Source organism: Macaca mulatta, chromosome 15 (genome assembly GCF_049350105.2).
Source record: "Macaca mulatta isolate MMU2019108-1 chromosome 15, T2T-MMU8v2.0, whole genome shotgun sequence".
Classification (NCBI taxonomy): Eukaryota; Metazoa; Chordata; class Mammalia; order Primates; family Cercopithecidae; genus Macaca; species Macaca mulatta.
In genome coordinates, this window is record NC_133420.1 from 66893377 (window position 1) to 66917605 (window position 24229).

The 24229-nt window shown below is 41.0% G+C and overlaps 1 protein-coding gene and 1 long non-coding RNA gene across 11 annotated transcripts in view; one reads left to right on the forward strand and one right to left on the reverse strand.

The window, feature by feature from the left end:
* Positions 1–24229, forward strand: part of RIGI (RNA sensor RIG-I) — a 74065-nt gene that overhangs the window by 43129 nt on the left and 6707 nt on the right. For 8 of the 10 annotated variants that reach the window (XM_077965168.1, XM_077965170.1, XM_077965167.1 and 5 more), the window contains 6 exons: positions 3651–3808; positions 4796–4931; positions 8034–8182; positions 11909–11999; positions 18015–18185; positions 19339–19490. In XM_077965168.1, coding sequence (XP_077821294.1) covers positions 3651–3808; positions 4796–4931; positions 8034–8182; positions 11909–11999; positions 18015–18185; positions 19339–19490 — 857 coding nt within the window. The remainder of the gene's footprint in view (positions 1–3650; positions 3809–4795; positions 4932–8033; positions 8183–11908; positions 12000–18014; positions 18186–19338; positions 19491–24229) is intronic. The other 2 variants (XR_013404603.1, XM_077965166.1) reach the window with 2 other exon arrangements.
* LOC144334675 (uncharacterized) lies at positions 12–23703 on the reverse strand. Its single transcript, XR_013404796.1, has 4 exons — positions 23548–23703; positions 10366–10594; positions 8391–8495; positions 12–211 (listed from the first exon to the last, which is right to left on the reverse strand). It is a non-coding gene; the product is annotated as an uncharacterized LOC144334675 (long non-coding RNA).

Below are 24229 nucleotides of genomic sequence, written 5' to 3' on the forward strand. Positions count from 1 at the left end.
TAAATCTCATATTTTGTGTTCTCTCCACTTGGGAATAGCCATTTATTGTTCACTGTGGTCTTTTTGCATTCTCCTTATTTCAGACAATGTCAAGAGCATATCCAGAGATTGTCTTCTTGATTATAGGTTATTTGGGAGCCTTATATGTCTTCCTTTATTCTTTCTTTTTTTCCTTTTTAAATCCAAAATAAGTTCATCCAGACACACGCACCTGAAAAATAACCATACTTAAGTCAGTTCATTGCTTTCTCTACCTTCTAAATTAGCTTTCCCTCCTGACTTTCCTGTTTACCTGAATGAAACCCCCATTCCTCTGCTGGCTCAGATTTATACCTAGAGGCAATCACCTCGCACGTTTCCCAGCACTAAAGGAGTGCGACTAGAGATGGGCCAGGGGAAGACAGTGAAGGGTCTGGATTTGAATTTTATCCTAAAAATAATGGGGAAAAAGTGAAGATTTAAAACTGATTAGTGATGTAATAAAGATACCAGTGAATGAGAAGGACCAAAGAGAGGCAGTGGAGATGGACTGGAGAAGGAAGCAGACACATGTGAGATGCTTCTAACTTGAGTGTTATGATTGGATGGCTAACTGGATTCGGGTGGGGATGAGAAAGGGGAGGGAGGGGCTGATTCCCCCCCAGGCATCTGGCTTAGGCCCCTGTATGAATGCCAGTGGGTGGTCCTGGTACCAGGACTAGAAGCATTGGCAGGTACAAGGTGAGTTTTGAGCTTTAGAGATGTTAAATGTGACGTCTGTAAGACACCTCATGGAGTCTCTCCTTCTCTCACACGTATTTTGCTTTTCTCTCCCCTTTTCTTTCACAATTGCTATTATAACTGTTCTAACAGCCTCCTAGCTGATTTTGCCCACCTCCGCTCTCTCTTCCATTCAACCCCTCATGAACTAGTCAGTCTTCATGAATACATTTTATCATGTCCCTGTCCTGCTTAAAAACCCTTTGCCTACAGGATAATCGTCACGCCTCTAACCTGCAGTCTGAGCTCTGCCTGAACAACCAGGTTCTACTTATCTTTCCAATGTTATATTCTACTACTTCCCTACCTGAATCCTTTTGATTTAGCAATTTCCTGAATGTGTTCATGCATATGTTCATTCGTTTAGTACTAAGGAATGTGCTAGGTGATGGGAATACAGCATGAACCCAAAGACACAGCCCTGGGCCTCAGGGCATTTCTAGTCTGATGGTAAGGCCAAAATTAGATAAGTAATAATAATACTAAAGCAGCTGGTGTGGTAGGGATAATAAGGTGTGTTTCAGGCACAGGGAATAGCATATGCAAAGGCCAGGACACTAGAAAGAGTATGGGGGCTTCCATTAGTCCTGTAGAATGCTGAAAGGAGAGTGGCTGGAAATGAGAAGCAAAAGCAAGCAGAGGCCAGAACATGGGGAGGAGCCTGTGAGCTGGAGCAGGATTTTGGCTGCAGGAACCCACTAAAAGCTTTTAAGCAGTGGGGTGGAATGGTTTCTCATCTGCAATTTTGCAAACTCTTCTAACCACTGGGTAGAGAATGGGGTAGAGGGAACAAGGCAAGAGGAAGGGAGACCAGTTTGGAGGTTGTCATATTATCCAGCAGCACAATGATGTGGTTTGAATTGGGGAAGTAGCAAAGGATGGAGAGATGGTGACGTGAGTTTCTGTTTTCTTACTCCTCCCACCTCAGGTACCCTGCCTTTTTGCCGGTCCGAATACAGTTAGCTGCTTATTTCTAAATTGCTTAGGCTATTTTTACACCTACCCAGGTTCAATCAGTACCCGTTGGCTCATCATCTTTACTGCTGGCTGCCTCGTTGTAGCTGCAACTTGGAAAGAAGAATGTCAATACTACTTGTTTGGGTAGCCTCCTTTGTTCCTATTATTGAAAATGAGTGAGGGGAAGAATTTAACCCAGAAATATAGCTCTTGCCTGTGACTTTTGTTGTACTGCGCTCTTCACGAGGAGCCCTGGCGAACTGATACCAGAGTAACTCACAGACTCAGCCGCTTGAGAACACAGCCATAGTCTCCTCATCTTTTTATTCCCAGCACCCTGCACAGAGCCTGGACCACAGCAGACGCTCCAGCTGTAAACCAAGCCGCTGAGGCTTATCCTAGGAGATGCACACAGACAGATGCATCTGTGATCAGTGTCTTTTGAGGGCCGATTCTGTGCTTGGCCCTGAGAATGCTGCTCTGGAGAACAAGAGGCCCAAGTCCACAGCAAAGCAGAATATAGGGTGTACTGAGTCCTCAGTCTCCTCCTTGATTTTTTTTGTTTTTAAGAGTCTCACTCTGTTGCCAGGCTGGAGTACAGTGATGTAATCTCAGTTCACTGCAACCTCCGCCTCCTGGGTTCAAGCGATTCTTCTGCCTCAGTCTCCCAAGTAGGTGGGACTACAGGTGCGCACCACCACCCCCAGCTAATTTTTGTATTTTTAGTAGAAACAGGGTTTTACCATGTTGGCCAGGATGGTCTCGATCTGTTGACCTCGTGATCCATCCGCCTGGGGCTCCCAAAGTGCTGGGATTACAGGCATGAGCCACCGCGGCTGGCCAATCTCCTGCTTTTATATATCCTCCTCTAACGAAGCTCTTGAGACCTGTTATTTTTACTTTGTCATTTTTAAAGGCAAAGTTGGGTTTTTCACGTCTACTGTTTTATTTCTGGGCTGCTTTGGTTGTCATCTCATAGAGCCAGTAGAGCTTGGGCATGAGACACAAGTGGGTTTGAATTCCTGCCCTTTGTCCACGTACTTGCTGTGTGACTTCAGGTAAATTACTTATTACTTGGCTTTTCTGAACTTCAGTTTCCCAATATGTGAAATGTAATACGTATCTCATGGGTTGCGAAAATTATATAAAATTATGAATGTAAGGTACTTTGAAAATTATATAAAATTATGAATGTAAGGTACTTTGATTCTTGGTACATAGTACTCAAGAAACAATCAAACACACACACACACACACACAGATGCACTGCTTAAAACTCAAGGGAGGGAACAAGGCAAGAGGTAGGGAGAACAGTTTGGAGGTTGTCATATTACCTAGCAGCACAGTGATGTGGTCTGAATGGGGGAAGGAGCAGAAGGATGGAGAGATGGTAATGGAGTCACATGAGTTTCTATTTTCTTACTCTTCCCACCTCAGGTACCCTGCCTCCACCTTTTCACCAGTCTGAATCCAGTTAAATAGTTTTAACTAGACTACTTAAGACTATTTCATGGAGGAATACCCTGTTTGCAGAGAGTAAGAAAGAAAATTAGGCCGGGTGCAGTGGCTCACGCCTGTAATCCCAGCACTTTGGGAGACCAAGGCAGGCAGATCACCTGAGGTCAGGAGTTCAAAACCAGCCTGACAACATGGTGAAACCCTATCTCTACTAAAAATATAAAAATTAGCCAGGCTTGGTGGTGCATGCCTGTAGTCTCAGCTGCTTAGCAGGCTAAGGCAGGAGAATCGCTTGAATCCGGGAAGCGGAGGTTGCGGTGAGCCAAGATCGTACCACTGTACTACAGCCTGGGCATCAGAGTGAGACTCTGCCTCAAGAAAAAAAAAAAAAAAAAAGAAAATGAAAGGGTGAGGCCTGTTTATAACCTAAATGACCATATGACACAGTGACAAACTTTTTTTTTTTTTTTTTACAGAAAGCTTTTCTCAAATTCAAAATAGGGAATTTGGAACACAGAAATATGAACAATGGATTGTTACAGTTCAAAAGGCATGCATGGTGTTCCAGATGCCAGACAAAGATGAAGAGAGCAGGATTTGTAAAGCCCTGTTTTTATACACTTCACATTTGCGGGTATGTTCCTCCTTTTAAGAGTCATATTCTGGTCGCAGCACCTACTGGGAGTGGCACCCTGGAAGCCAAGATAACAACTTCTTATCCTGTCCTCAAGAGCTTGCTTAGGAACCTTTCCAGAAAGTTCTTATGAAGCAAACTCCAAAAGTTTTCCCATTTAGCAGCATCTCAGTTTACTTTCTGAAATTTCACACTGCAGGCAACAGGACTGAAATAAAGGCTCAGATTCTATGCCTTGCCTCTAGCATTAACTGACATGGTTGGAAAAAATTGGGTGATGATGAGAGAACATTATTCCAGATACAAGACCAGTTCAGTGACAGCCATCTTTAAAGCTCAGCAAGTGGAAAGTTCTGTTGCCATGTCTTGAAGCACACATTTCTTCACCTTTGGTGACTCTCCATGCTCAGAAATCCAGGTTTTCTGGCTAACCAAGAAGTTAAGGAACTACAGCAACAGCTATCACCTCTGCTTATCCAGCCATTGAAAATATATTCAAATGCATTCAATTAGCATGCATTTGTAGAATTTCAGTTAGCTTAGTTGAACATTTGATGGAGGTGGTCAGGGCCATCATTTTGGAAGATGCAATGAGAATGTAGTGATGGCTTCAGATGTAAATAGAAATTAAGTGAAATGTCGGAATTATGAGGCAGGTTGATGTAGAAGTTGATTTACTTTCATTATTGTTTTTTAATTTGGATATGTGTTTTTCATGTAGTTTTTCTTTTCTAAGGTAAAATTCAATAATCCAAAGTGACGATAATTAATGTTACTAGCTAATTGAGATTATTTTTTAACACTATTTGGTTCAAAGATTTTGTTACAGAACTGTTAGAGGCCATTCATTTTTAAAAAGCTAAGTTGGAATAGATTTGAAAAGAAAAGTTTTCTTAAAACTAATTCTTTAAATACAATGAATTGAACCTGAGTACAGTGAATGTGTTGACATTGGAAGCATATTGAGACAGTTTTTACTTTCAACAGAAATATAATGATGCCCTCATTATCAGTGAGCACGCACGACTGAAAGATGCTTTGGATTACCTGAAAGACTTCTTCAGCAATGTTCGAGCAGCAGGATTTGATGAGACTGAGCAAGATCTTACTCAGAGGTTTGAAGGTGGGTGGTGTTTTCAGAGGAGGAAGCCACAGTAGCATTCTTGGTGATTGGAATGGCAAAAAAACATGTATTGTATTTAATATACATAAACTTGGGGATGCTTAGGGAGTTGTCCTGGATGTAGGAAGATGGAGATGGTAGGACTATTTAGGTTCAATGAAATCTAGTACCTATGGGAAGAGTCTGTTTCTTATACCATTCCCTATTTAGAAGAAGGAAAACAGGATTTGCAAAGGGTGTTTCCCATATGGTTCACAGACAGTAGCATTCTTTTTGTTTAACGTTCTTTTTTAGTTATTTTATAAAGGTTTAAAAAATATGAAAAAGTGTTTTAATGATATTAAAAAGACTATAATTTATATATACTTTTGTGTTTTTTTGAGATGGAGTCTTGCTCTGTTGCCCAGGGTCAAGTGCAGTGGCTCAATCATGGCTCACTGCAACCTCTGCCTCCTGGACTCAGGCAATTCTCATGTCTCAGCCTCCCGAGTAGCCAGGAATACAGGTGTGTGCCACCACACCCAGCTAATTTTTGTATTTTTAGTAGAGATGGAGTTTTGCCATCTTGGCCAGATTGGTCTTGAACTCCTGACCTCAAGTGATCCACCCGCCTCTGCCTCCCAAAATGCTGGAATTACAGGCATGAGCCACTGCGCCTGGCCTATATATATTTTTACATAAAGAGGAAACCAAAATGGCACATAATCTCACCGCTGCATATGATTAAAAAATAGATATTAAACAAAAAAGCTGCTTCTCTCTGTTTTGAATTCTTTTCCCAAAGGTAATTACTGGTAATTTGGGGTTTTTTGGCCTATACCTAAGTATTTACTTACTGGTAAATACTTACTGTATATACTTACTGGTACATACGTGTAACCAGTGCTTTGCTGGTAAATATTTAACAACTCACTAGAGAAAAAAATGTATGCATGTATATGTACAAAAGCTTATTTTTTTTTATATAGAGGAGGTATGCAACCCACAATTTATAAATAATAATAAAAATAGACTATTCTTTATTATAAAATCCACATAGCCAATTAATTCTCATAGAATGCTTTTGGTGGTTTTTGCAGATTTTTTGTATACATGGCCAACCAAGGGTTGCAATGACAAAGAAGTGTGGTTCTTTCTGATATGGTTGTTAGTATATAGTTTCGTTAATATTAGAAGATGAAAATGAAACAACAAAGGTGTATGTTGGAACTTCACTCGTTTGCCAATGATGCAAGCAATTTTTTGCTGAATTGTATAATAGTTTTTCAAAAACCGGGAGACTGTTTCTCCATATTTTGTGCTATCCACAATGTAATTGCTAAATTTAATCTGTATTATCATGTTTTTATCATGTTCATAAGTCTAAACTCTCAACATAAATTAAGCATGACATGGTGGCTTACATTTGTCACTGTGGCACTTTAGGAGGTTAAGGTGGGTAGATTACTTGAGCCCAGGAGCTGGAGATCAGTCTGGGCAGAATGGCGAAACCCCATCTCTACAAAAAATACAAAAATTAGCTGAGCGTGGTGGTATGCTCCTGTGGTCCCAGCTACTTGGGAGGCTGAGGTGGAAGGATCACCTGAGCCTGGAAGGCAGAGGTTGCAGTGAGCTGAGATTGCACCACTGGACCCCAGTTTGGGTGATAGCGTGAGTCCTTGTCTCAATCAATCAATCCAGCACTGATTTTTTGTGTTTTCTTGATTTCCATGGTATAACTGCTTCCACTGTAGTGAATTCCAGGCTACCAACAAGATGTCATTGAACTAGTGTTAAAAAGAGATGAGCAGCACATCATTCTATAGTATTTCTACCGTACAGATACAATAGATGTAACTAACCTCAAAAGCATAGATAATTGAAAAAAGTAATACAATTTAACAATTGGCCAGGCATGGTGGCTCACACCTGTAGTGCCAGCACTTTGGGAGGCTGAGATGGGTGGGCCATCTGAGGTCAGGAGTTCAAGACCAGCCTGACCAACATGGTGAAACCCCATCTTTACTAAAAATACAAAATATTAGCCAGATGTGGTGGCACGCACCTGTAATCCCAGTTACTTGAGAGGTTGAGGCAGGAGAATCGCTTGAACTCAGAAGGCAGAGGTTGCAGTGAGCCAAGTTGTACCACTGCACTCCAGCCTGAGTGACAGGAGACTCCATCTCAAGAAAAACAAACAAACAAAAAAAACAATAAAACAGAAACCACAATTGATTCCCATAGTCCCATAGTCTGGTATGATCTGGCTATAACACATCCCTGTTTTATAACTATATGTATTTTTTTTTCTTTTTTCTTTTTTTTTGAGACGGAGTATCATTCTCTTTCCCAGGCTGGAGTGCAGTGGTGAGATCTTGGCTCACTGTAACCCCTGCTTCCCAGGTTCAAGTGATTCTCCTGCCTTATCCTCCTGAGGAGCTGGGATTATAGGCGCCTGCCAGCATGCCCAGCTAATTTTTGTATTTTAAGTAGAGACGGGGTTTCACCATGTTGACCAGTCTAGTCTTGAACCCCTGAGGGTGATCCACCCATCTCAACCTCCCAAAATGCTGGGATTACAGGTGTGAGCCACCCCACCCAGCCTAACTATTTTTAAAGATGGGACCATACTGAACATAGTGTCCTTACCTTGATTTTTTTTAACCTTAAAATATTTTGGTATCATATATATTATGTACATAACTCCCTTATTAATTTTCACAGCCACATTTTATTAATATTAGATGCATAGCCCATGATCTATTGAACTGTTTTCCTATTGTTGGGCACTTAGGTTTTCTGTTTTTCTTTTATACCTTAAACAGTGGTACAGTGAAATCCTTGGAGACCTCTTCCATAATTTTCTAAATATAACTGTGTCTCAAACTTCTTAGATGTAGAATTATTGGATCGAAGGATGTGTGTGTATTATGTTTTGGCAGATATTGCCAAATTGCCTCTTAAAAGGTTGTACCAACTTAAATCAGTAGTTATTACTCAAAACATTCTGGTCAAAGATGTAGAGATTAACTGTTTGAACGATAGCTAAAGGTCACAGTGTGTTCTAAATTTTTAGAATTTATTAGCCATTTATAAAATTTATAAAATGTTTCCCATTTGCAGAAAAGCTGCAGGAACTAGAAAGTGTTTCCAGGGATCCCAGCAATGAGAACCCTAAACTTGAAGACCTCTGCTTCATCTTACAAGAAGAGTACCACTTAAACCCAGAGACAATCACAATTCTCTTTGTGAAAACCAGAGCACTTGTGGATGTAAGCTTTTTTTCTCCTTGTAGATAACAAATGGACTCAGCACTGTTCATTGAAAAGATTGGGCTGGGTATGGTGGCTCACGCCTGTAATCCCAGAAGTCTGGGAAGTCGAGGCAGGAGAATTGCTTGGGCCAAGAGTTCAAGACCAGCCTGGGCAACATAGTGAAACCTCATCTCTTAAAAAAGAAAAATTAGCTGGTAGTGTGCACCTGTAATTCCAGTTACTTGGGAGGCTAAGGCTCGAGGATTGCTTGAAGCTGCAGTGATCATGACAGTGTACTCCCGCACTCCAGCCCGAGCAACAGAGGTAGAACCTGTGTCAAAGAAAAAAAAAAGCTGTTTTCTCTCTACGGTCAGGAAACCATATATGTGTATGTGGGGGTCTGTTTTGGGGTTCTCTATTCTGTTCTGAATATATGTTTATCCTTACACTAATACTCCTCACTGTGTTTTTTGTTTGTTTGTTTGTTTCACTTAGAGACGGTCTCACTCTGTCACCTAGGCTGGAATGCAATGGCACAATTATGGCTCTCTGCACCCTCAACCTCTCAAACTCAAGCGATTCTCCCACCTCAGCCCCCTCTCCCACCATGCCTGGGACTGTAGTCATGTGCCACCATGCCCAGCTAATTTATTTATTCATTTTTGTAGGGATGGGGTCTTGCTATGTTGCCTAGACTGGTCTTGAATTCCTGGCCTCACATAATCCTCCCACCTTGGCCTCCCAAAGTTTTGGAACCTGGCTTCGTGCTGTCACTATGTTAATCACTCTAATTATAAGTATTGATACTTGTAGAGCAAGCATTTCTTCCTTTACTTTTTAAATTTTAGTCATTTTATGGGTAGGTAATGATACCTCACTACAGTTTTAATTTGCATTTCACTAATGAGTAATATGGCTGAACATCTTTCTTCTGCTTATTCGCCATCTGTATCTGCCTTGGTGAGGTGTCTGTTCAGATCTTCTGGTTTGAAAAGATTGGTTTATCATCTGATTGAGTTTTTGAGAATTCTTTCTATAGTCTGACAAAAAAGTCCTCTGTCAGAAATGTGATTTGCAAATATTTTCTTCTGGTCTGTGGCTTGTCTGCTTATTCTCTTGACAGTATCTTTTGCAGATTGGAAGTTTTGAGTTTTGACAAAGTTCAGTATGTCAGTTTTTTCTTTTATGGGTTTTTGCCTATGGTGGTATCATCTCTAAAAATCCTTTGCTTACCTAAGGTCACAAAGATTTTCACTATGTCGTCATCTAGAAGTGTTACAGCTTTACATTTTACATTTAGGTCTGCAGTCAATTTTAAATTAATTTTGTATAAGGTGTGAGGTATTGGTTGAGATGCTTTTTTTTTTTTCTTTTTGTATGTGGACATTCAGTTGTTCCAGTTCTGTATGTTGACAAGACTATCTTTTCTTCATTGAATTGCCTTTGTAACTTCTGAAAACATCAATTGACTATATTTGCATGGATCTGTTTCTGGATTCTCTATTTTGTTTATTGATCCATACATATACCTCTTCACCCATTCCATGCTGTCGTGATTACTGTAGCTTGATAGTAAGTCTTGAAATGGGGTGATGTGAGTCCTCCAATTTTTTTTTTAAAGGTTATTTTAAGCTATGTTCCTTTGCCTTTCTATATACATTTTTGAGGCAACTTGTCCACATCTATGAAAAAGTCTGCTGGGATTTTATTGAATCTGAACATAAAATTGAGGCTGGGCATGGTGGCTTACACCTCTAATCCCACCACTTTGGGAGGCTGAGGCGGGCGGATCACTTGAAGTCAGGAGTTTGACATCAGCCTGGCCAACATGGTGAAACCCTGTCTCTACTAAAAATACAAAAATTAGCCTAGCGTGGTGGCTTGCCCCTGTAATCATAGATACTTGGGAGACTGAGGCAGGAGAATCACTTGAACCTGGGAGGCGAAGGCTGTGGTGAGCTGAAATTGCACCACTGCACTCCAGCCCGGGCGACAGAGTGAGACTTGGTCTTGAAAAAATAAATATTTTAAAAAATACATAAAGATAAAATTGGGGGAGAAATGACATCTTGACAATATTGAGTGTTCTAATCCATGACCATAGTATATCTCTTTCTTTATATGGCTTCCATATTAGTTATATAATGCCGAGGAACAATTACCCCAAAACTGAGTGTCTGGAAACAAGAAACATCTATTACCTTACAATAACTATGAGCCATGAATCTGGAAACAATTTAACTGGGTGTTTCTGGCTGAAGATCTCTCATGAGGCTGTAGTGAAGGTGTTGGCCATGGCTTGACTCAAGGCTTGACTGGGGGAGGTTAACTTCCAAACTCCTCTCATATGGCTGTTGGCTGAAGAGCCTCTGAGTTCACTCATGTGGGTCTCTCCACACGTCCATCTCACAGACCAGCAGATGGCTTCCCCTAGAAAGAGTGATCCCAGAGATTGAGATAGAGGGTATCTAATTTGGAAGCCACAGTCATAACTTCATCTTGGAAATGATGCCACATTGCATCTGTTGTATTTTATTCATTAAAAGCAAGTCAGTAAGTCCCCTTCACACTCAGGGGAGGGGATTACACGAGGATCTGAATACAGAAGGTGGAGATCATTGAGGGCTACCTTAAAGGTGGACTAACCAGATGTTCTTTGGTTTCTTTTATCAGTGTTTTGTCATTTTCAGCAGATTCTGCACATATTTTGTTACCCTTATACTTAGGTATTAATTTTTAGATGCTATTATAAATGGTACTTTAAAAACTTTTTTTTTTTTTTGAGACAGGGTCTCACTGTCATTGCCCAGGCTGGAGTACACTAGTGTGATCACAGCTCACTGCAGCCTCAACTTCCCTGGCTTAGGTGATTCTCCCATCTCAGCCTCCCCAGTAGCTGGGACTGCAGGTGTATACCACCACACCCAGCTAATTTTTATTTTTATTTATTTATTTAATTTTGAGACAGAGTCTCGCTCTGTCACCCAGGTCGGAGTGCAGTGGCACAACCTCGGCTCACTGCAGTCTACACCTCCCGGGTTCAAGTGATTCTCTTGCCTCAGCTTCCTGAGTAGCTGAGACCACAGGCGTGTGCCACCACGCCCAGCTAATTTTTGTATTTTTAGTAGAGACAGGCTTTTGCCATGTTGCCCAGGTTGGTCTTGAATTCCTGACCTCGTGATCCACCCACCTCAGCCTCCCAAAGTGCTGGGATTACAGGCATGAGCTACCGCACCTGGCCATCTCTAAGACATTTTTAAGAGAAAAAACAAAAGTTCAAAATAGTGGGTATGTAGAATAAGTGAGTTTAGCGTGATTGCAGGACATGAGATCAATATACATAATTCAACTGTATTTCTACATACTAGCAACAAACCACTGGAATTTCAAAAGTTTTTAAGTACTGGACACAGTGGCTCACACTTATAATCCCAGCATTTTGGGAGGCCAAGGCAGGAGAGTCACTTGAGCCCAGGCGATAGACCAAGATTCCATCTCAAAAAAAAAAAAAAACACCAAAAAAGTCTTAGAGATTAAACCATATCAGGTCACAGAGATCTATGCCATTTTAGTTAATTATTACATAGAGTTCAATTCCAAAATGCTTTTTTTCTCAGGTTTGTCAGTCTGAAAACTGTACATATACTAACTTTAAATTTTTTTCTTTTTGCATGTATTTCAATATTGAATTAGTACAAATGATTTATAAAGAGTGTCCAATTGATAATTGCTTTTCATTTTCAGGCTTTAAAAAATTGGATTGAAGGAAATCCTAAACTCCATTTTCTAAAACCTGGCATATTGACTGGACGTGGCAAAACAAATCAGAACACAGGTATTTATATATAGTGAATTAGATTTAGTGGATTATGCATTTAAGAATATGTGTGTGTGTGGGTGTGTATATATATATTTCAAATTCTGTTTTAATATATTTCAATATTAAATATTGAATATTTAATAAATATAAATTTTAATATATATTTAATATATATTTCAAATTCTGTTTTAATGTTTGTATCAGTCAAGGTTTAACCAGAGAAGCAAAAGCAGTAGGTGATTATACATATATATGAGAGGCATGTGTCTCACATATGCACACATACAGAGATTTCTTGCAAGGAATTATTTTACACAATTGGGTTGGCAAAGCAAGTCTGAAGTCTGTAGGACAGGTAGTCAGGAAGGGACTATCAGGAACAGACTACAACCCCACAGGCATGAGCTATCTGGAGTCTCTGAGCTCGGAGAAGGCCTAAGCTGTCTTTTAAAAGGCTCACCTGATTAGGCAGGCCCACCTGGAATGAACTCTCTTTCTATTTGACTTAAAGTCAACTGATTAGGGACTTGAATCACATCCGTAAAATCTCTTCAGAGCTGTAGCTAGATGAATTACTGGGAACTGTTGTTTGGCCTAGCCAAGTTAATGCATCAAAAAGCCATCACAATGCTCAAACGCCAAAAACCACTCCAGTCTCTTTCCTTGTAGACATTGCCTCCTCTCATATGTCCTACAGACAAAGCCAGGGATGTTTTTTAAGTCATGCTTGAGTGCATTATTATCCTGCTCAAATTTTCAACCAATAAATTAAGATTAACTGGAAATAGAAATGTTCTGTTTCTGTTTTATTGTTATTCTTTAAGCAGTAGATATGCATAGCTTTCATGTGTATTATGTATTTTACAATTTTAAAAATTCCAAGCAGACAATTCTGAAATCCAGCTAGAGTGATCAAATGATAACAGGCTGCCTATGTTATTATCTGGGAGGATCCTAGGTGGCCTGCCCTCATCCTGACCACCTCACAGCTGTGCCCCCCACCCCTCAGTGACTGGCGCTGACAAGTCTTCCTATTTAGTGTTGTTTATAATAAGCACCCTCCCATGCCCACCCTGTCAGTCCCCAGTTATCACCCTCGCACTTTCCCTTCATGTAATTTTTTTTTTTTTTTTTTTTTTTTTTTTTTTTGAGACGGAGTCTCACGCTGTTGCCCAGGCTGGAGTGCAGTGGCGCGATCTCGGCTCACTGCAAGCTCCGCCTCCCGGGTTCCCGCCATTCTCCTGCCTCAGCCTCCTGAGTAGCTGGGACTACAGGCGCCCGCCACCGCGCCCGGCTAATTTTTTGTATTTTTAGTAGAGACGGGGTTTCACTGTGGTCTCGATATGCTGACCTTGTGATCCGCCTGCCTCGGCCTCCCAAAGTGCTGGGATTACAGGCTTGAGCCACCGCGCCCGGCCCATGTAATTTTTAAATATCACAAATATGAAAAGTAGATTCGGGTCTTAAAAAGTGGCTCACCAGGCCGGGCATGGTGGCTCACGCCTGTAATCCCAGCACTTTGGAAGGCTGAGGCGGGCAGATCACGAGGTCAGGAGATCAAGACCATCCTGGCTAACACAGTGACACCCTGTCTCTACTAAAAAAAAATACAAAAAAATTAGCTGGGGCTGGTGGCGGGTGCCTGTAGTCCCAGCTACTTGGGAGGCTGAGGCAGGAGAATGGCGTGAACCCGGGAGGCGGAGCTTACAGTGAGCCGAGATTGCGCCACTGCACTCCAGCCTGGGCCACAGAGAGAGACTCTGTCTCAAAAAAAAAAAAAAAAAAAAAAAAAACAGTGGCTCACCAAATGAAGTCTAACACCGTATTCTCGTGGTTGGGATTCAAAGTTCTCTGCGATCTGACTCCAACATGAGTCCTACTTGATTTTCAAACTTTGTTGTTTCTCCACACATAGACACTCAGGAAATATTTTCTTATTGGTTTGTTCATTTATTCATCCATTCATTCAACAACATTTATTTATAACTTATGCTGTGCCAGGCATTGTGCTTCTCCCATGTAGCCTTCCCCAACCTCCAAAAACTGGTAGAGATCTCCTTCTTCCACATTCCTATAGCATCCTTTCTGTGCTCATCACACTCAATTATAGCTTCCTATTTATATTTTTCTTCCACAAAATATGAGCTCCTTGTGGATAAAAATGGACCTTTTAATCATTATTTTTATCTGACAAGCCATAATTACTGAATAAATGTTGGACTGAATAGATGAATAAATTAAGAAATTAATCATGTATGATGTCTGTTCCAGAGATGCTCATTGTTTAGTAGATGATGATGGTGAAAATAAATTGTTTTGGCCATAGAAAAATATATCTCAAGATTTGGGCTGGAAATACATTAGGAAAAAATTGGAACTTTTATTTATTTTTATTTTATTTTTGAGACAGAGTCTTGCTCTATTTTCCAGGCTAGAGTGCAGTGGCACGAACTCAGCTCACTGCAACCTTCCAGTTTCAAGCGATTCTCATGCCTCGGCCTCCCAAGCAGCTGGGATTACAGATGCATGCCGCCATGCCCAGCTAATTTTTGTAATTTTAGTAGGGAAAGGATTTCGCCGTGTCGGCCAGGCTGGTCTTGAACTCCTGGCCTCAAGTAATCTGCCACCTTCGCCTCCCAAAATGCTGGGATTACAAGTGTGAAACACCGTGCCTAGCCAGTTGGAGCTTTTATAAATTCTGTTGCCGGGCGCGGTGGCTCACGCCTGTAATCCCAGCACTTTGGGAGGCCGAGGTGGGCGGATCACAAGGTCAGGAGATCGAGACCACGGTGAAACCCCGTCTCTACTAAAAATACAAAACAAAATTAGCCGGGCGCGGTTGTGGGCGCCTGTAGTCCCAGCTACTCGGGAGGCTGAGGCAGGAGAATGGCGTGAACCCGGGAGGCGGAGCTTGCAGTGAGCCGAGATCACGCCACTGCACTCCAGCCTGGGCGACAGAGCGAGACTCCGTCTCAAAAAAAAATAAATAAATAAATAAATAAATAAATTCTGTTAACTGTGAGGTGGAAACCACTGAAGTATTTTCTTCACTCAGTTTATCAGTGTGAACTCCATAGCTTTTATCAAATGGGTTAAACTTGATTTACCAGGTAATTAAGACAATTTTAGCTGAATTTGTTTCTGGTCTCATCCTCTTCCTTGCACAGTTAAGCTAGAAGAATTGTGAACAGCTTTTTTATAAAAAGCTGCATGTAAATAAGAAAAAGTTCAGTTTGCTAAATTTGTATATTTCCAAATTTCCATTTCTTAATTTCCTGTTTTGTGAAGAAGCAGGTTATCTAACATCTTCATGACTTACTTCATCTGTCAAATGGAAAAATAATAAGAGTACCTAGCTGAGAGGGTTAATGTCATTAGCAAAATCTGGCTCACTGCCTGCTTATGAATGACTCTTGAGCTAAGAATGATTTTTGTTTGAAAAGGAATATTTTATGACATGTGAAAGGCTTGTGCAATTCACATTTCATTGTCTATAAAATAATCTTTGGGGGGAACACAGTCATGACCATTCATGTATGTGTTGTCTGTGGCTGCTTTCACACTATAATGGCAGTGTTGAGTAGTAGCTGAGACAGCATGGCCTGCAAAGCCTAAAGTATTTACTATACATCTAGCCCTTTATGGAAAAAGTTTGCCAACTCCTGGTTTAGAACAATGCCTGGCATATGGTGAGTGTTCAATATATGTTAAATGTTAGCTATTATTCACATCCAGAAGTTTTATGTAATGGTCCACAATGTTCATCATTTGTTTGGTTTTGGTTTTACTGAGAATACATGGATTCAAAAATAACAGAAAGTACGTATCTTTAAAAAAAGTATTCTGGATAAAGCAAGCTCAAAAGTAAAATCAAAATAATGTTTAGAGATTGATTTTTAAGCACCTTTCTGAAAATAAAGCTGCCTGCATTTGAATTTTCATGACTTTGAATAGTAAATAATTCAAAAATCACAAGGGATCTTTTTCCACAAACTCTGAGTCCACTGCCAGCTAGGTAATGGAAAGTAATACACATTACCTTCCTCTACCTGCCTGAGGTGGGTCTGCCCAGTGAGCAGTGAGTGGAGATCAGGTGATTCTACTAATAGACAAACGTAGATGTCTTTAGGATCCACACAGTTTGAAGTGTGCATATTGTTTGAGCCACCATTTTGGGTGTCCGCCATGATCACACAAACTGGGTAATTATCACATCCGAACTTCACACCGTATTCAGACAATTTAAATTTAGCCTCCACTATCATAGGATATTAGAAGGCAGTATGTGGTTGTTTTAGTCAAGATGCTTTCTTTTCCCCAATTAACAGAAACCCACTTAGGCTAGTCTAAGCACAAGGGGGTGTAGCTGCTACAGGGATAATTGGGTCTACCATAGAACTCACAGTCCGGAAGTGCACTCGGGCTTTGTGGACAATTGCAACTGGGACTGGAAATTTTTCTGAATCCTGCACATCTGCTTCATAGTTTCCTTTTACAGATTGCTCTCTCTGCTTCTCCATTCATGACTGCCCCACACCTTCCTGATTTACTACCTGTCTCCAAATCCCAATTGCAGATTCCAAGAGGGAAGAATTGCATTGGCCCAACATAGTTCAAATGTTTATTTCAGTCCAGTAGCTGCAGCCAGGAACAGGCTGTGTGTAAATCAGGGTAATCTGATTGCTCTAACAGACAACCCCCATGATCTCAGGGGCAGGGCAAAATAAAAGTTATACCTCACACTCACAGGTGTAGGGAGGTAGGGGTGGGGGCTCTGCTCACTTACGCTCCCAAGTATAGATAGGTAGGGGTGGGGGCTCTGCTCCATCCTCTTCCACTTACTGTAGGGACCCAGGCTCTTTCCTTGTTATGGCTCACAGGGGGTCTCTAAGTCCTCTACTGTGACCTTATCATCCATTGATGAGAAATAACAAGAACATGGACAATTTTTAGGGGTCTGGTTTGGAAGATATACACATGACCTCTGCCTACATGCCATTAGTGACAGGTTAGATTGGGAAGTATAATTCAGCTGTGTGCCCCCAGCAGGAGAAAGAAACAGGATTGGTGAGCAGACAGCATTGCCTTTTTCATAGAGAAACATAATACAACTGTATTGTGGGTGGGTGTGGCAGAAAATGATTTAGTTTGTGTATGGGGAGGCCGACACCCCAACAGTGCACACTATTAGGGTCTTAAACTGAAGTTCAAGGTCCAACACTGCTGATAGCTAGCTTGTCAGCTTACCTTACTTCTGGAACCTCAAGCCCCTTCATTTGTGTCTTTATTTTATTTTTTGAGATAGTCTCATTCTGTTGCCCAGGCTGGAGTGTAGTAGCGCCATCATGGCTCACTGCAGCCTCAACTTCCCTGGCTCAGGTGATTCTCTTACCTAAGCCTCCTGAGTAGCTGGGACTACAGGTGTGTGCCACCATGCCCAGCTAATTCTTAAATTTTTTTGTAGAGATGGGTTCTCCCTGTGTTAACCAGGCTGATTTCAAACTCCTATGCTCAAGTGATTCACCTGCCTTGGCCTCCCAAAGTGTTATGACTACAGGCGTGAGCCACGCCTGGCACGGCCCCCATTTGTTAAGGGGAATCGGAACACTTACCCGTTGACCTATAGGGCTTTATGATGATATCACTCTGGTGAGAAGACGTGAAAGTGTTTTGTCAGCTATAAATTCTTACATACATGTAAAGGTGTTACAATTAGCTATTGATATTTCTGCAAACAAGTGTGTTTCTTAGATAATATGGCTAAAGCCATACAACCAATAAGTCCCCCAGAGCTGGGATTTGAACTCAGTCTTGTGGCAGAGTCTAAGCATTAGATGCCACCCTAAATGTCCCTTCTGAAACAGCCATAGAAACAGACCCCACTACCTAGGTGTGTTGTGAGATCATGGATATAAAGTACTTATCACAGTACTTGGCATGTAATAAGCATTCCATAATTAGTAACTGTTTTTTTCAAGGGGGAAGTTCCCTCTTTGGTGAGTTGTATAACGCCCTCTTACTCTGACACAGGAATGACCCTCCCAGCACAGAAGTGTATATTGGAAGCATTCAAAGTCAATGGAGATCACAATATTCTGATTGCCACCTCAGTTGCTGATGAAGGCATTGACATTGCACAGTGCAATCTTGTCATCCTGTATGAGTATGTGGGCAATGTCATCAAAATGATCCAAACCAGAGGTAAGAGAAGCTTTGAGACCATTCCTACATGGATTCTGTTTTGACTGATTTGTAAGTGTATGTGTCATTCTGGCCTTTCTCTTTACTGAGCCATGGTTGAGTATGTAAACAATGGCACAGTGCACTTTAGTATCATTGGCCTTCGAGGTGGCTACAGTTTTGTTCACTAACATAAACTCTACTTTGATTCTTACAATGATGCTGCTCACTTGCCTGGCATTGACTGATATATTTATGGAAGAATAATTCCAACTTGGATTGAAGCTTTGCCAGTCAACCTGTAGACCTTTCATGGTGGTGCTGGTGGGCTGAAGGGCCCCCTGTATTCAAGAAGGGATACTCCACAGTTCTTCTGCCCCACCTGGACTAGACTAGTCTCCTAACTAGTCTTCCCTCCTTTTTCCTTTTCTTCTTCCAATTTCCATAAGTACAGCTATCATACTAATTTTCCTGAAAAACAGCTGTGATCATGTCACTTCCTTGTATTGAAACGCCAGTGGTTCCCCAATTTACTTGATGCTAAAGTTTCCAAAATCCAGCACCCATTTCTTTCCAACTTTATTATCCATTCTTCCCTTTTGTTCATTATCCACTTCCGCCAACCTGACTTCCTCATTTATTGCTTGTTGAAGGAACTGCTCAGGTACTGCTACTCTTCATTTTACCTCTTCCCCTGCCTCCATATCATCTGACCCTAATCCTCCTAGCTGGTAAAAATCTCTCTTTGGAATATATAAAGCCTGTAACCCTTTATATCTATCTTTGTAATAACACTTAAAATTTTCCACCTATGTTTTGCTGGTTATGAAGAGATCTTATTTCCTCATTGTCTAGAAGGTTCTCGAAGGAGGGCCTGTTTATTGCTCATCTTAGAGCCATCACAGTGTCATACTGGGGGTTCATGTAGATAGGTCTTGCTCTGTCACCCAGGTTAGAGTGCAGTGGTGTAATTCTAGCTCACTGCAACTTCAAACTCCTGGGTTCAAGCAGTGCTGCCTCATGAGTTCACTCTTTAATAGCTCAACTTTCCTGGGAAGTGGGATTCAGTGAACCAAAGTTGAATTTTAGGACTACCTCTATCTGTTTACCTATTTGCAGATTATATCAGAGCTTTAAGTCAAAAACACCAACTAAAATATTTATTTTCTGATAGGCAGAGGAAGAGCAAGAGGTAGCAAGTGCTTCCTTCTGACTAGTAATGCTGGTGTAATTGAAAAAGAACAAATAAACATGTACAAAGAAAAAATGATGAATGACTGTATTTTACACCTTCAGACATGGGATGAAGCAGTATTTAGGGAAAAGGTAAGTCTATGTTATTCTTTCAGCATCTGACTATAAATAACTATCAGGGAAGGTGAGGATGGTTGGTACCTTTTATCATATTGCTTAGAGTGTTACAACAAAAAGTTTATACTTAGCGAATATTAACTTCATTCTGTTTTTAAGTGTCAATGAGGTTAGATTATATTTAATAGTGCTAATAACTGAAGTTATGTTTTCAGATCTAAAAGGCAAATTGAGCTAGGATTTCTGTAGTTGACAGTTCATCTCAAGGACTATATCCTAATACTGAAAACAACAGCTCTTCTTAGTCTCTTCCTTAAATCTCTCTCTCTCCCCAATGAGTCCTCAGAGAAAAGCTCCTAGGTCATGATGCAGGTATTGGAATGTCTTTTTATAGCTGTGGACAATCATATATACCTTGGAGTGGCATACCTATTCAGATCAGCTTCTTAGTGTAATAACCTTCATTCCATTGTAATTTCCATAACACAGAAGCATGAAATCAGATTGGAGAAAGTCAAGAAACACATACCTACACTTTCTCCAGACCCATTGCAGAGATTTACATAGGCTCAGAATCTCTGGAAGCATGGTCACTGCAGGGCTAGGGGAGAGCTTTAACACTAGAATCCATGGTTCAAATCCCAGTTCTGTCACTTGCAAGATGTGTGACCTCAGGCAGTTGCTCTGTCTTTTAAATAATCGATCTCCTCGTGTAAAAAGTGGGGGACATAATAGTATTTAATTCCCAGGGTGGTCATGAGGATAAATGAGATATATGCATTGTATCTCTTAGTGCCTGGCATAAAATACATGCCCAAGAAATGAGAGCTGTTACTGGATAGACATGTGAGACGTAGTTTAACTTCATGAAGATGAACCTTACAGTTTAATAGACCAACTCCATAGTGTCTATAATTTTAAAAAGTCATAATCTCTGTGCTCCAAAAAGTATTGACAATCAATTATCGAAAGCAGATTAACACTTTAGTACACAAATCACAACTTTGTCAGTGTTTACTAATCTAAAAAACATTTTTCTTCCTAAAGCTGGGAGATTAAGTTATCCAGAACCACATCTTCCACATTTTCAGTGAGGAGAATTGCAGGGAAATGATGTAGTTCCTCCCTTAGTTTTACTGGGGATGGGATTCTCTTTTCACTGAGCCACCTTTCCATTTTGTAAAATATATTGCCAAAACATGTTTTAAAACCACGAGTTTTAATAACCATGGCATAATGTTTATCTCTTCTCCTAGGTGACAGGCTACTTAGACTCATGTGACAGAAGCAATAGAGTAAAAGTCTGTTGAGGAAGAGAGAGGCTAGACCAGATGTAGGCATTCTTTTGTAGCCAGCACACCAGGATAAGGAGTGGGGTGAGGAGGAAATGGGTTACATATCTGTTGAATCAGGCTGTGTAATAGCATTTGGGGTTCCCCTAACACCTACAGATAGATAGGCAGAGATGGTAGGGAACAAGAAGCCCTATAACCGGTGTAGCTGGGAGTTACTGGCAGCCGGGAGGCCTGAGTTGTGTTGGTATCCCTGTCCTATAATACATGACCAGGCCCAGCTGCCCTGTTCAAAGGGGAAGGATTTGCTTTCAAAGGCTTAGTAAAGGCCGGGTGCGGTGGCTCACGCCTGTAATCCCAGCACTTTGGGAGCCCGAGGCGGGTGGATCCCGAGGTCAGGAGATTGAGACTACGGTGAAACCCCGTCTCTACTAAAAATACAAAAAGTTAGCCAGGTGCGGTGGTGGGTGCCTGTAGTCCCAGCTACTTGGGAGGCTGAGGCAGGAGAATGGCGTGAACCAGGGAGGCGGAGCTTGCAGTGAGCTGAGATCACACCACTGCACTCCAGCCTGGGCAACACAGTGAGACTCTGTCTAAAAAAAAAAAAAAAAGGCTTAGTAAAAGTATAATGAGGTAGGGAAAATCTTATATTCTTAAAACTAAAGGGAATTATGGTTCTAGGGGTGAGCCCCCCTTTTGTGGGTGCTTTGATAAGGGTTTGGGGTTTGGGTTTGAGCATCCTGGTCCCTATATATGGGTTTTAATGGAAGGAAGGAACTCTGCAGAAGAGAGGGCAAAAGCTTGGAGCTCTTTAGGGCAATCTGCAAGAACAGGAAAGGGAGATGGAGGAGCAGAGAGTACTGGGAGACTGCTTTCTTCCCCAGCGCCCCAGCTGCACTGTCCCTTGTCTGCGTGTGGCCTGCTGTCACTAGAGCACTCCCCATCCCCCGCCCCAGAATTCTGTGGTCACTCTGCAGCCATCTTAACATGTAGACAGCCCAGAGGTATCCAAGAACTGATTTCCATGGTGGACGCTTCAGGATTTGGTGGTGTTTCATTCTGGAGGAATAAGGATGAAGGGTCTGGCAGTTGTGGTTGTGAAGGTTTATTTGAAATCAAAATGAGGAAGCTGCTTTTCTTTCCTCATGAAGCAGAGAACAAAGATGGGATGCAAGAAAGTTCATTTTGAACAAAGAACTTCCAACATGCGTACCCATGACTACACATAATTAAGATAGTTTGCTTTTCTCCACCTCCGTGTGGAGCTAGGCTTCTTTTTTTAGGTTGTATGGGTGAAGGTCAGTATGCCATAGACTTATGATTGGTTGAGCCTCTTTACCCAGTTATTGATTTTTACTTAGTTTTAAGTATAGCTGTAATAGTTTTAGCTTATTAGGATTTATACCTATTGCCTAGAGTAACACTTAAAATATTTGAGATTATTAGTATTTAATTGAATTTCAGTATATAATTGAATACCATTATAAGTGAATTTTTTAAAAACTTGGATGCCTGAAAGGCAAGGTTATATTTTCACCTTCTTTCCTGGTAACCTCTATTCTGCTTAAGTAGTGATTAGAACCATATCTGAAAAAACTAATTAAAAAAGAAAATTAAAATTGCTCATAGGAAAATGTGTATCATATAACCCAGGTATTTCAAATCTAGAAATTTGTCCAAAGGGAAATAATGGGATATAATGTAGCAGTTTTACAACAGTGAAAAATTGGATTAAAAACAGGAGGCCTGAACACCCTTTATTTTTACAAAAATAATGAAGATAATTTCAGGTGGGATGGGGCAAGAAGTGGGGAAGGGGAAATCACGTTTGGTTTTTAATTTTTAAATTATTTATTTCTTATTTATTTTTTTGAGACAGGGTCTCTGTCTCCCAGGCTGGAGTGCAGTGGCGTGATCTTGGCTCACTGCAATCTCAGCCTCCCAAGTAGCTAGGACTACAGGTGTGTGCCACCACGCATCATTAATTTTTGTATTTTTAGTAGAGATGGTCTCTACAGCCCAGGCTGGTCTTGAACTCTAGACTCAAGTGATATGTCAGCCTTGGCCTCCCAAAGTGTCGGGATTACAGGCTGGGATTATAGGCATGAGCTACTGTGCCCAGCCAGTATATTTGGTTTTTTAAATCAAAACATTCTAGGTCTAGCTGGGCATGATGGCTCACGCCTATAGTCCCAGCTACATGGGAGGATCATTTAAGCCCAAGAGTTCAAGTCCAGCCAGGGCAACGTAGTAGGAATCTATCTCAAAAAGCGGGGGTAGGGGAAAGGAAGCCGGGTGTGGTGGCTTACACGTGTAATACCAGCACTTTGGGAGGCCGAGGTGGGTGGATAACCCGAGGTCAGGAGTTCAAGACCAGCCTAGCCAACATGGTGAAACCCCATCTCTACTAAAAATACAAAAATTAGCTGGATGTGGTGGCACCTGCCTGTAATCCCAGCTACTTGGGAGGCTGAGGCAGGAGAATCACTTGAACCCAGGAGTCGGAGGTTGCAGTGAGCTGAGATTGTGCCACTGTACTCCAGCCTGGGTGACAAAGTGAGACTCTGTCTCAAAAAAAAAAAAAAAAAAAAATCTAAATTTTTTTTTATATAAAGCAAATTTGAATTTGAAGTGGTATGGGAATCAGATTATCTATGTATGATCAGTAACCAACTAAAAGATATAAGGGGGAGGGAGATTTCCATTCACAGTGACAATAACTGCAGCTCATGCATGTAGAACACTGACTCTCCACTAGTCCCTGCAAATGCTTTACTTACATCAATAGGCTTTACAGCAATCCATATAGTAGTGCCTCCTATGTCATTTTATAGGCAGGAAACTGAGACTTGAATAGCTTCAGTGCCAGTAGATCACACAGCTATTTCATGGCAGAGTTGGTAGAGCCCATCTGTTTAACCATTACATCTACCAGCCTAATCAGAAAAGTTTGAAGCAGAAATGAGGACAAATAAATTTTACTGGGAGATATTAAGATAAAAGAAATGCCATGCTCTTGAATGACTGAATATTTTAAACATGTGCATTCATCCCAAATTCGCTTATTCATGTATCACAAACCATATTGAAAGCATAAATATACTTTTAATTTGATAAAATGGTTCTAGAGTTTATATAAAATAATAAATAGATGAAAATAGCTATATTTCTAGAAAAATTAAAATGGGGGTAGCTAGTTGTTTTGTATTGATAAGGCAATCCCTAATGAATGGAGATTGCCTTATCAATACAAAACTACAAGCCACCCCATTACAACATTTTCATGGCTCTTAGCATAAGACTAGCCTAACAGAGGGAGGCAACGCTGATGGGCATTTACCCTGTGCTGGGCAGGCCTGAGCAGTCATAAGCTCATGTTATCTCCTGACAGTCCATGAAGCAGATGCTATCGTCCCATTTTGTATGTAAAGAAACGAGGCGCTTGCCCAAAATGACGTAGCT